The following is a 13,317-nucleotide window of genomic DNA, read 5'->3' as shown; positions in this document are numbered from 1 at the left end:
TTGTTTTGTCGTTTTGTCATCTTCTTGCTTAGGGAATTCCCGAGTTTATTTTTAGATCTAAATTTAGAACAAGCTTCCGGAAATTCTTTAAACAGCTGATCGATCAATTTTGTTTTTCGATTTCTTTATTTTCATTTCTGTTTAACATTTGAACTTTATTTTTTTTCTTGGTGTTTATAAAAGCAATATTTTTTTAAATTCAGGCCTGCTATTTATTTACTTGTAAGGTTATTTGTTTATTTTGTTTTGATTTTTTTTTTTTTTTCTGAAAAATTGTAAAGTTTATCATTTCTGTTTTGGAATTGAAATTTATTTGTGTACTTTTGGAAATTGATTATACCGGGAATTAGTTAAAAAAAATCTTGTATTAGAAATTAGGTCATCATTTCTTTGCACTTCCCTTGCATGCTACTAACCTTTGCACTGACATGGCAACTTTGACCTTTAGTGACAGATGATGTGCATGAGTGTTACTTTGTCTGAGTGTGTGTATATGCTTGCCAATGATATTTTTCATGAGATTTGCATATTGCATATCTGCGCTGCGTTTTTATGAATTGATATAACAGGTGATTACAGGTTACTTGTACTTTATCAAGTTTATTACTAGTAAGTGATACATTTGAGTGACCATTAGTTGAACTTTAGTGTTATTGAAAGTTTGTTTGACTTGTGTAGAAAGTTGAAGAGTCTAAAATGGCAGATAAGGTTGAAGAGTCTAAAAAGGCAGATAAGGTGTCTGAAAAACTCAAGAAGTTACTTGATAAGGCTAAAGAAGAGGGTGGTTCATTGCATGAGGAAAGTAAGTTGGACTTTGCAGGTGTTTCAGAGGCGGATGTTCCAAAAACAAGTACTCCTGTTGTAAGTAAAGATCAAAAGCCATTAATGTTCCCCAATGCTAAAACTTCTGAACCATATCAATTCCCACCCCCTCCCAGTGTACCAGCTGACATTGGTAAAGGTGACCCCTATGGTGAGGTTAAATTTAAGAGTTTCAGTGGTTTACCCCCTCAAAGCAATCCCTTTAAATTAAGTCAAGAAGGGAACACATCCCATTTTTATGAGGTAACACATTCTCAAATCCCTAGAATTCCCCAGTTTTCTGGTGATGAACCCCCACAAAAGGGTGATGTTACTTATAGAGAGTGGCGATATGAGGTTCAGTGTCTTATGAATGATCCTGAAATAAAAGAGACAGTTATTATTCAGAGTATCAGAAGATCTCTGAGGGGTACAGCTAAAACCATGCTTATTCCTCTTGGTGAAAAAGCTAGTGTACAAGAAATACTTGACAAACTAAATATTTTATTTGGTGAAGTGTCAAATAATGCTATGATCATGCAAGAGTTCTTTAATGCATATCAATTTCAGGGTGAGTGTGCAACATCTTTTGGGTGTAGATTAGAAAGCATGTTACAGAATGCAATTGACAATGGTTATTTGAATAAATCATCAAAGAATGATTTACTCCGTCATAAATTCTGGACTTCGTTGAGTTCTGATTGGTTAAAATCACAAACGCGTCATAAGTACGATACGCTTAAGAATTATGATCAGCTTTTACTTGAGATTAGAAGGGTTGAGAAAGAAATTATGATCAACAAAAAGAGTTCAGAAAAGGTGAGTCAAGGTGTTGATAAAAATCCCAGGTTACATCAACATGGTATATCAGTAGAAAGTGAAGCTGAGGAAAGAATTAACAAGAAAATTCAGAATTTACAGACAGAGTTAGAGGGTAAGATTGAGGATAAGTTTAGTCAGATTTTGATGAAACTTGATGCACCTAAAGTTGACTCTAGACAAGATTATAGTAGAGGGAGAGGTAGCTTCAGAGGAAGACAGAGTACTAACCGAGGAAGAGGTGAGTATTTTAGGGGAAATTCTCACAGTAGTGACTCCTACAGAGGAAGTCGAGGAAACCTGCAAAGAGGTCAGTATAGAGGATATGGTAAGCCCAAGGGACAGTATCATAGTTCAGGGACAGAGAAGCATGACCCAAACTTTTAGTGGTCTCTACTAGTGGCCGAGGAGAGACCAGTGTACTCAGAGGTAATGGCCAACAAATTAAATGTGACATGATTGGTGAGTCAAATGAAGTAGAAATTGTGTTACAGGGTGTGACTATGAATGCTTTATTAGACAGTGGGTCTATGATTACAACATTGTCTGATAAAGAGTACAACAATCTTATAGACAAACCAGAGTTGAAAGAGTTGTCTACCCTTGGACTGCAAATATCTGTAGCGGATGGTTCAGTTCTGCAGTACAAAGGTTACATTGAGTGTACAATCAAGTTACTCGATATTGAACTATTTGTTCCAATCGTGATAGTACCAGATACAGAGTTCAACAGACACTGTCCTGTTATTGTTGGAACAAATATTTTGAGAATCTGTAGAGATTATTACTCGCATATGTCCTGTCAGTTACCTGATGCGTGGCAATTGGCTATTGACAGTACACAGTGCAAGTCATATTGTGTCAAGACAACTAGTAAGAAAAACATAACTATAGAACCATATCAGTCGCTTGTTGTCAATGGAATAGCAAGAGGTGTAGACAGAAATATTTCTACTTTAGTGACTGAGAATTCTCATAGTAATGACAGTTATGCAGTGTGTCCGAGAGTTGTCACTTTGTCACAGAATATTGTCAAACCCAAAGTCAAAGTCAAGGTGTGCAATATTTCTGCTAAACCTATTACACTGAGACCCAATTCAATACTTTGTTCTCTACAGGAAGCAAAAGTTATTGAAAGTGTATCTACCCTAAAGGGGAATAACTCTCAGTCAGATAAGGTGAATCCTATAGAGTTGGGTGTGAAAGTAGATAGGACTTCATTATCAGAACCACAGTTTAAAACTGTGAACCAATTACTGACAAGGTATAGTCATGTTTTCTCCAGAGGTCCATTGGATCTAGGGAAGACAGACTTGGTCAAGCATAGTATCAAACTTGAAGATAAGACTCCATTTAAGTTACCTTACAGGAGAATACCTCCTGGTATGTATGATGAAGTAAGACAGCATATCAAAGAAATGCTACAGGCAGGTGTGATTAGAGAATCCCACAGTAACTATAGTTCTAATGTAGTCTTAGTTAGAAAAACAGACGGTTCTCTTCGCTTTTGTATCGATATGCGTGTTTTGAATTCAAAGACTCGTAAAGATTGTTACATGCTACCACGCTTTGACGATGTCATTGATACACTGAGTGGTGCCAAGTACTTCAGTAAATTAGACTTGCGGTCAGGATACTGGCAGGTGGAGATAGAGGAACAGGACAAACACAAAACAGCTTTCTCAGTAGGTAACTTTGGATTTTACGAATGTAATAGAATGTGTTTTGGCTTGACAAATGCTCCAGCAACGTTTCAAAGACTTATGGAGAAATGCATGGGTGAAATTCATCTCAAAGAGTGTTTGATTTTTCTTGACGATATTTTGATTTTTTCCAAAACTTTCGAGGAACATTGTAAACGTTTAGAAAGAGTGTTTCAGAGATTAGAAGAACATGGCTTAAAACTTAAACCTTCAAAATGTGAATTTTTCAAACAGTCTGTTACATATCTAGGTCATATTATTTCAGAGTCAGGAATTTCCACGGACCCAGAAAAAGTTGCTGCTGTTGCGGAATGGCCAACACCTACCAATGTTAAGGAGCTGAGACAGTTTTTAGGGTTCATCGGCTACTACCGGCGATTTGTGAAGAACTTTGCCAGTATCATTGCTCCACTGAACAACTTATTGAAAGGCCATGAGACCAAAACTAGTAAGAAGCAGAAGGCACTCAGTAAACCAAACTCCAAGAAGAAACCAGTACCATGGATTTGGACAGAAACGGAGGAAAAGGCTTTCCGGGACATCAAGGAAAAATTGACAACACCACCTGTCTTAGGGTATGCAGAATACAACAAGCCTTTTATACTACATACGGATGCCAGTTCCAAAGGCCTGGGAGCAATCCTGTATCAAGTGCAAGGAGGTCAAAAGAGGGTGATTGCGTACGCAAGCAGAGGACTGAGACCCAGTGAGAAGAACTACGCTGCACACAAGCTCGAGTTCTTGGCGCTTAAGTGGGCGGTATGTGATAAGCTACATGACTACCTGTACGGGAATCAGTTTGAGGTAATCACGGACAACAATCCGCTAACTTACATATTCACCAAGGCCAAGCTTGATGCAACAAGCCAGAGATGGGTAGCCAGTCTTACTAATTATAACTTCCAGATTTCATACAGAAGTGGAAACTTAAATGCAGATGCTGATGGTCTATCCAGGAAACCAGTGGTTTTTAAGGACACGGTTAAGGCTCTTTGTAATGCTGCTTCAGTACAGATACCATGTTGCCAGAGTGTTTCCGAGGAAGATGCCCCTCAAGCCGCGGATGAGGAGATTTTCCCCAGCGACACACTCAGCAGTCATGACTGGATAGAAGAACAGTCCAGAGATGAAGCCATCAACAGAGTTCTACAGATCCTGAAAAGCGATTTCCGACCTAGGGGAGGAAATATATGGAAAGAATCTCCAGATGTTCAGAGGTACATGAGAATTTTGAAGAAGCTGCAAGTGGTAGATGGAGTTCTTTGTAAAACCGCTTTCCAGGATGGTAAGAGATCTTATCAGTTAGTAGTCCCAGAGAGTTTTCGATCAGTTGCATTACAGGGAATACATGATGATGTCGGACACCCAGGAAAAGATAAAACCCTTTGGTTAGCCAGACAGAGATTTTATTGGCCAGGCATGGAGAACGACATCACTAGGAAGATAGAGACCTGTAATAGATGCATATGTAGTAAAACACCTGTGAGACCTGCAGCAGAACTTATACCGATTGTGACGACAAGACCCATGGAGTTAGTTTGCATAGATTTTCTGAGTTTAGAACAATCCAAAGGAGGCTTCGAGAGTATTTTAGTCATAACGGATCACTTTACCAGATTCGCTCAAGCCATTCCATGTAAAAATCAAACTGCTCATACTACAGCTAAAGCTTTATTTGATAACTTCTTTCTACATTACAGCTTTCCTGAGAAATTACACAGTGACCAAGGACGTAACTTTGAGTCAAAAGTAATCCAAGAACTCTGCAAACTCCTAGGAATAAAGAAAACAAGGACTACGCCGTACCACCCGATGGGAAATGGCTCAGCTGAGCGATTCAACCAAACACTCATCAAGATGCTCTCAACACTCAACGAGAAGCAGAAGTCAGACTGGAAATCCCATGTTGCTCCACTCGTTCAAGCCTACAATGCGACCAGAAATGATGCAACGGGATACACTCCACACTACCTGATGTTCGGTTGGCATCCTAAGCTTCCCATAGATGTATTCTTTGGTATGGACTTGGAACACGAGAAAGGAGATCACCATGGTTATGTTGAGAAACTTAAGGACAGGATGGTGTCAGCATATAGACATGCCTCTCAAGAAGCTAGGAGAATATCTGACAAGAACAAGAATAAGTATGACCAGAGAGTGAGGTTCTGTAAGCTGGAGATTGGAGACAGAGTCCTTGTGCGGAAAGTAGGATTAAAGGGAAAGAATAAACTAGCAGACAGATGGGATTCAGAAGTTTATGTTATCACAGAAATTCCCAATCCCGAGATCCCTGTTTTCAGAGTGAAGAGTACATCAGGACGAGCCACAAAGACACTGCACAGAAATATGCTGCTACCATTTAACCAGATACCAGCATGTGACATTGATGAACCTGTTGTTTATAGGACACCTGTGACAAGGAGGAACAAGAAGCCTAAGAATTCTGATGAACTTCCGGAGTCCGATTCTGAGAGTTCGGATGATGAAGTAACAATTGAAGTGAAATCAAGGATACCCAGAAATAGAGATGAGTTCAGCAAAGAATCATCAGATCAACACAGTGTATCAAGATCTAAAGTTTCTAGTGTATCAGATGGTACTAATCAAAATATTTCTTCATTTCAGAATTCAAGTCCTTCCTTTCAGAGTGTGAGTTCTCCCAGACAGTCAGGTTACACCAGTGAGTCAGACAGCAGTAGTACCAGAGCTTCTGTGAGCGGTCCACATAGTCAGTTTATTTCAGACCAATCACAGTCGCCTTTACCGATTTTGCCGAGACGGTCGACCAGAATGAAAAAATTCCCAGATCGGTATGGGGAATGGATAATGTAAACGGTTTTTTATGATATTGCTTTATGCCGAGAACCGATTTTTATGCTGAAAACTGCTTTTATGCCGAAATGTTTTTATGATGCAGTTTACCCGGGATTTTAATAAATTAAAATAAAAATTTAAAAAAAAAATATTATAATAATGACCATATTCATTATTCCCCTAATCCTTAAACTCATTGTATATAATAATTTGTGTCTAGTGTTTATGGGATTAGCTCTTAAAAGTTGTAAAACTTTAATGAGGTGTATTGAGGTACGTGTAAATAGTTTCATGACTTGTGTGTCATATGGAGTATGGAGGAATTCATTGGTCAGGTATTCCTACATTGATTGGTACATTTGTATATTATGTGTCTTGTTGATGTTTGAAGTTTGATGGTCATTGATGAGGTTTTAATTTAATTACTTGATTTCATTGTGGTGAGTTGTATCAGGTAAATTGGTTTTTATTTATATTTCATGGTTACTATTATTGTACATACTTCTTTGGAAATGTCAGGAGCCATTTCAACGAAGAGGGGGAGTATGTAACCAGGGTTATGTATTATTTACTGCCTTTAATTACTATACTTGCGCTGCGTATATGTGAGAATGTGGTGTGAAAGACTTTGTGTGAATGAGGTTGTTGTTATTTTTAGACACTAGACGGACAGTCACATGACTTTATCCTATTCACCAAATTCCCGCTTTCACGCACTAACATCGGGCACTCTGAGCCTAGCCGTTGAATTGGTTAGATGTGTACTCTACTCTATAGTCAATAACAGATAGTAATATTTGTAATTCCTGTGTGTGTCCCGGTAAGAATCTATTCTAAAGTAAAGTCTATTATGTTTTAATTATCTGTCTAAATGTCTGTCTATGTGTCGTCTATATGTTGTGTGTAATTGTAATATTTCAGGTTTTTGACGTCTTATTTCAACATTAATAAATATAATATTGAACCTGAACCAGATTGTTAGTTCTGATGTTTTACCACTGGCTACATATGGAAAAAAAACTGGAACTCTTATTTAAGCCACAAGTTCATCATGGAAAAAATGTGGCATTTTTTAATATTTATATTAAATAAATGGAAATTTATTCATTCTATTTAAGCAAAAGTGGGAGTGAAATGTTCAACACTATTAGGTATTGGGGAAAAAATAACAATTGACATAGCATTGAATATTTACAAAACAAGAAAAAACTTTAGACATTTTTTATCAATCTGGATCACATTTGCCATTTTCTACCTGCATCCCTGATTCATATTTCTCACAATTCAATTTATATCTCAGGTCTGTGCTTTACACCCATCTGTCCAATAAAAATTTTCTTCAGACTTCTTTGTAATTTGTAAGGTCTCTGCATGTTTAATTTCTTGCAGCAGCACTTGCGGTCGAATTGTCAAATCCTATCAATTAAAAAAAAAAGTTCTTAAATTATAATGGTGCAATATTAATAATATTTAAATTCATTGCTTTTATTCCTTTTAAAATCTTTTTATAAATACAAGTTTGGGTTCTTCAATTTAATATCAATTTGACTGTTTAAAATATTATTTATAATAATGACAATCATAGTTGACTGTTTTTAATTAAACAAGCAATAAAAAAAGAAATAAAAGAATATATATACCTCAAACATAACCATCCATGGACCAAGCTTTAAGCCCGTTAAAATCGCAGTAAGTTGAATAAGCACTTACTCTTTTTCAGAAATCTCCTCCTCATGCACAGACGCTACCAAAAAAAAAATGTATGGTAAATCATTGCTAGAGATTACAGCCCATGGCTCACCAAAATTAACACCTTTAATTGTGGTTAACCATAATAAAATTCTATGAGCTGATTGAAAGATTTGAATCATGGGCATATTGGCTGAAACGTACATAGCCTGGTAGCTCAGTCCTAGGCCTAGAGTATTTATTTTCATCATCACAGTGACACACATGTTAAAAAAATATGACTGACCTACCGCATATGAAATACGTGTATCTGCATCTTTTGGTTGATACAGCAATACGATCTCAGGCTGTCTGGTCAACAAACTTCTTCCTTTAGACAGAGCAGACGTTGCAACATGGAGGCCAAGGTTAAATTTTGGCGGTCTGTTGTTTAAATTAATTGATCACTGAGCCCGACTTTTTGAAACATTCTTCCGATCCCGATCAAATTGTACATAACATTCAGGAGAAACAGAGAACTGCTGTTAACCCCAAGACAGTTTTTATGCACCCAAATTTTTTTGGGGCGCATATTGTTTTTGTCCTGTCTGTCTGTTTAGCTGTATGTCTGTCTGTTTGTTTGTCTGTTGTCAACTTTAACCTTCGCCATAACTTTTGAACCGTGAAACTTAGAGACTTCATATTTGGTATGGATACTCCACTACAAAAACACTTTCAACTGACACCAAGGTCAATGACCTTATGACCTTGATTGTGACCTTTATGCTAAAAATAGCTTTTTCGAACTTTCGCCATAACTTCTAAACCGTGAGAGATAGAGACTTCATATTTAGTATGCATACTCCACTAATTAGGCACTTTCAACTGACACCAAGGTCAATGACCTTGTGACCATGACTGTGACCTTTATGCTAAAAATAGCTTTTTGGAACTTTTGCCATAACTTCTGAACGGTGAGAGATAGAGACTTCATATTTGGTATGCATACTCCACTAATTAGGCACTTTCAACTGACAACAAGGTCTGTGACCTTGACTGTGACCTATATGCTAAAAATAGCTTTTTCGAACTTTCGCCATAATTTTAAAACCGTGAGAGATAGAGACTTCATATTTGGTGTGCATACTCCACTAATTAGGCACCTTCAACTGACACCAAGATCAATGACCTTGTGACCTTGACTGTGACCTATGTGCTAAATATAGCTTTTTTTTCCGAATTTTCGCCATAACTTTTGAACCATAGATGATAGATATTTGGTATGCATACTACACTAATAAAGTGCTTTCAAATGACACCAAGAACAATGATTGTGTGACCTTGACTGAGACCCATTTGCTAAAAATTGCTTTTTAGAACTTAATGTTGCCGCCAGGTGCTACTGTGTCTCACAAACACTTCTTGTTCTTGATGAAAAAATTCTAAGTCCAGAGCTCCGTATTTTTTCCGGATGAAAAATATTCTAAGTTAAGAGTTCAATATTTTTCCAGATGAAAAATAGACTATGTCCAATTCTCCGTATTATTTCCGTTTATTTTCCGGATTATTTCCGTATATTTTCTGCTTTTCCGTATTGTTAATTTTCTCCGTATTTTTTTCCACATTTTTTCCATATTAAAATGAGGAAAAAATGCGGAATAATGCGGAAATCTGGAGATCTGAGGTGCGGGTAAGAATTGAGTTTTCATTCAATCAATATGTGAACCTTATTACAAAGTTTTTACTTACAGTCGTCCCTCTTCCAACATTTCCTCAAACAGTCGGTCCTCCTCAGAAGGGCTCCTCCTCCTCGAAGGAATACTGAAAAACAGATAACAGTACAACCTCATTATCTCACACACCAATATCTCAGATACAATGGATATGTCAAGGTGATGGGCTCCTCCTCCTTGATGGAATACTGAACAAGATGTTTTTGTGAAACACTATGTGCCCTGCATCAACATAGTTCAAAAAAGCTACTTTTGGTATATAGGTCTCTGTCAGGGTCACAAGGTCATTAACCTTGGTTTTGTTTGAAAAAATTTAATTAGTGGAGTATGCATACTAAATATGAAGTCCCTATCTCCTATGGTTCAAAAGTTATAGCAAAAAGTGGAAAAAAGCTTTTTTTAGCATATAGGTCACAGTCAAGGTCACAAGGTCATTGACCTTGGTGTTATTTGAAAGAACTTAGTTAGTGGAGTAGGCATACTAAATATGAAGTCTCTATCACCTATGGTTAAAAGTTATGGCAAAAAGAGGAAAAAGCTTTTTTTAGCATATAGGTCACAGTCAAGGTCACAAGGTCATTAACCTTGGTTTTGTTTGAAAGAACTTTATTGGTAGAGTATGCATACTAAATATGAAGTCTCTATCTCTTATGGTTCAAAAGTTTGGGCGAAGGTTAAAGTTCACAAGCAGTTATGATAATTAAGGCTGTCCGAAGGTTTAAAATGTCTTAAAATTATACATTTTATTTTGAGCTAGATTTAAATATTAAATATAACCTTTAAATTTATTAAATTAATTTATTAAACAAGGTATGAAATAAAGAATAAAAGAAATAAAAAAGAAATAACAGTGATAGATAAAGAAGAAGCTCGGTTTCTGAGTAAACTTTAATTGTTTAACAATGGCTTTGGCATGTCTCCAATTCTGCTGGGTTCACTGGAACAGTCCAGGTTGGTGCAATCAAGCGTCACTAATCACCTAACTACCCTGTTAGTTAACACTCTCTCAGAGCACAGGTGTTTCATTGTTTATTTAGCGTCTCTTTAAGTGTCTACCAGCAATCAACACTGAATAAACACGGAGTGAAAAAAAATTTTGACAGAATTCTTACATCGTATTACTGAGACCTGGCAATTTTGGACAATGTAACAAACAGTTCTTTTTTGTATATATAGATTTGTTAAGAAATGGATTTGTGCTTTGAATTTACAACGTCATAAGCGTTCTATCGTATAAAACCGTCTCTACTGTACCTATACTATGCATTCATCAAGTGACTGTCCATCGATGGGACCAAACTTCATACAATACAGAGTAGGTTATACTATGCTATTTCCATAAGTATTTAAGTTCTGTGATAATAGAACAGCTGAATAAAAATAAATGCTGTTTTAAAAACAACTCCCGTTTTTGCAATTCTATTTTCCGTTGATTTCTCATAGTAAGCCTTAACAGTGCTGCATAGCTGCACAACAGACAGACAGACAAACAGACTAGACAAAAACAATATACGCTCCGAATCTATTGATCTGGGCGCATAAAAACAGATAACAGTACTTTATTTACTTAATACCCAGAGATAGATCATTAAGTAACAAAAAAAATGCACTTAAAAAGTCTTTATATAACCATAACTTAATAACCAGTTGTGCATCCCACCCCACAGGAACCACTGACCCTGGGGCCATATATTTCACAATTTTGGAAATTTTATCATATGAAATTTAATTTCATCATAAAGGTTAATGAATACCAAAGAGCAGATTTCAAAGCATTAATTTATTTTCAGACTATTTATATTCAACCCCCTCCCCCATACCAAATACGCCTGACCCAGGGGCATGAAAGTAATCATTTTGCTTCTGTTCACGCAACAAGTTTAATTCGCAGTAAATTAATGCAAAGTAACTAATGCGAATCAAACTAATGCGAGTTAAATTGGGTTCACATGACATCTAATGCAAAGTAAACCAATGCAAATTAAACTTTTACTTCGACAGTCAGGCGTGAGGAAGGCTATTAATTATGACGTCATTTACAAGTCAAGTCACCTTATACTGAAGCAGATGCATTTGATATGATTTCAGAGTATCTGGAGACATATTTTAGTTATCAATACATTTTTACTTAGTTTTTCACTCAAAAATAGCACAAGTACTTAAAGCTGACCACCAACATGATGCATTTGACTTAATTTTGCCAATATACGCATGCCCAAAAATTTAATTTAAATTAGCTGCGCTTAGCGTTCACACAGAGCTAATACGAAGTAATATAATGCAAAGTAAACTAATTCGCATTCAATTCTCCGTGTGAACGCTAAGCGATGCTAATACGCAATAAACTTGCATTTAATTCAAATTAAACTCTCCGTGTGAACAGCTAGGCATATGATGATTGGCAAAATACCTAGGAGCAAAGGAAAAAGGTTTTTTAAGGATGAATTCTTCTGATCAATTTACCCCAAGTGGGTCTTCGTACTTAGACATGTTGTAAAATTCAAACTGATAACAATTTACAAAGAAGTTTTTACAGTTTTTATGATTTATATGTTTAACTATATTTATCTTTAAATAAAAAATCTTTCTATGTTGTATAAATGACCAACACTCGTGCAAAATTATGATATTTACGACATAGGCCTAAGAAAGTCGACAAGTGAAATTGACGTCGAGAGAGGAAGACTCGAGAAGACGGGATCGCCCGTTTCAAAGCGACAGGAATGCCGAATGCCACTCCATTAAAAGAGCCAACCGACAGAAATTTTAAAACATTAAAAAAAATTGTCGAGATCACAATTAAGCCTACAGGAACATTCTCGAAAGCGGTACCCAAACATGCCAGCCAAGAGCGCCGAAGTGTGTTGACGCAGTGGAAAAGCGAAAATGTAGGTTAACAATGCTTTCAAACTTATTGAAAATAGCAATGTTTATGCGTTATAGATACAAAGTTTTCAAAATACATAGTATACTGTCACATCGCAAACTCAAACATAGCATATTACATGTTATTTGTACGTAACGTTAGGCCTAAGGTCTCCTGAGGCGTGCAGACGACATTTCGTATTATCTTTTATATTACAACTTTAGCTTTTAGTATATGATAAATTACCTTTGATATTGTAAATGCAGAATCTCTATCTAAAATTTAAAGACATACCGTAAGAAAATAATAAGATAACTTCTATAATTTTTAGATGTTTACATTCGGTAAGAAACTAGGTCGCTTCATTCTATGGCGGCCTACGCGGGTTAAAAAAATGGAATATTTCTGAAACATCATGGAACATGTAGAAATTATTTTAGTCTAAGGAGAGAAAAGATATGCTCCAGACAAGGATTTTTCACACAAGTCTGCTATGACCTTGACCTTTTACCTAAACACATGGTTCAAGTTCATTGCATACCGGTAACACAAGGGCACTCTGTGGGTGAAGTATGAGCCAGATTGGGCCAAAGAGAGAAAAGATATGCTCCGGACAAGGATTTTTCACACAAGTCTGCTTTGACCTTGACCTTTGACCTAGAAACATGGTTTAAGGTCACTGCACACAGGTTACCCAAGGGCACTCTGTGGGTGAAGTATGAGCCAGATTGGGCCAAAGGGAGAGAAGATATGCTCCGGACAAGAGATCTCGGACGGACTGACGGACCGACAGCAGGACGGACGGACGGACGGACAGACTGATCACTATAGGGCACACGCCGAGCAGGGCCCTTATTAGCTTGTAGAATGGTATAAAATTAAGTTTAACTTTCTTAAAATGACCACCACTTAT

The 13,317-nt window shown here is 36.7% G+C and overlaps 1 protein-coding gene and 1 long non-coding RNA gene across 2 annotated transcripts; one reads left to right on the top strand and one right to left on the bottom strand.

Annotated features, from left to right (window-relative positions):
* The first annotated feature begins 696 nt into the window (after positions 1–696).
* LOC134266595 (uncharacterized) lies at positions 697–2,007 on the top strand. The gene has a single exon (XM_062748817.1). The coding sequence runs from the start codon at positions 697–699 to the stop codon at positions 2,005–2,007; it is 1,311 nt and encodes a 436-aa protein (XP_062604801.1).
* Positions 2,008–7,167: 5,160 nt separating this feature from the next.
* On the bottom strand, positions 7,168–8,349 carry LOC134266596 (uncharacterized). Its single transcript, XR_009992004.1, has 3 exons — positions 8,117–8,349; positions 7,778–7,881; positions 7,168–7,553 (listed from the first exon to the last, which is right to left on the bottom strand). It is a non-coding gene; the product is annotated as an uncharacterized LOC134266596 (long non-coding RNA).
* Positions 8,350–13,317: the final 4,968 nt, after the last annotated feature.

The sequence above is a fragment of the Saccostrea cucullata genome, unplaced genomic scaffold (genome assembly GCF_032062105.1).
Source record: "Saccostrea cucullata isolate Sc308-1 unplaced genomic scaffold, CSIRO_AGI_Scuc_v1 ctg10254, whole genome shotgun sequence".
In the NCBI taxonomy this organism is placed as follows: Eukaryota; Metazoa; Mollusca; class Bivalvia; order Ostreida; family Ostreidae; genus Saccostrea; species Saccostrea cuccullata.
This window is presented reverse-complemented; position numbering and strand designations above follow the sequence as displayed.

Coding starts and splice junctions, on each gene's coding strand:
- LOC134266595 (XM_062748817.1), top strand. CDS start 697: ATGGCAGATAAGGTTGAAGAGTCTAAAAAGGCAGATAAGGTGTCTGAA.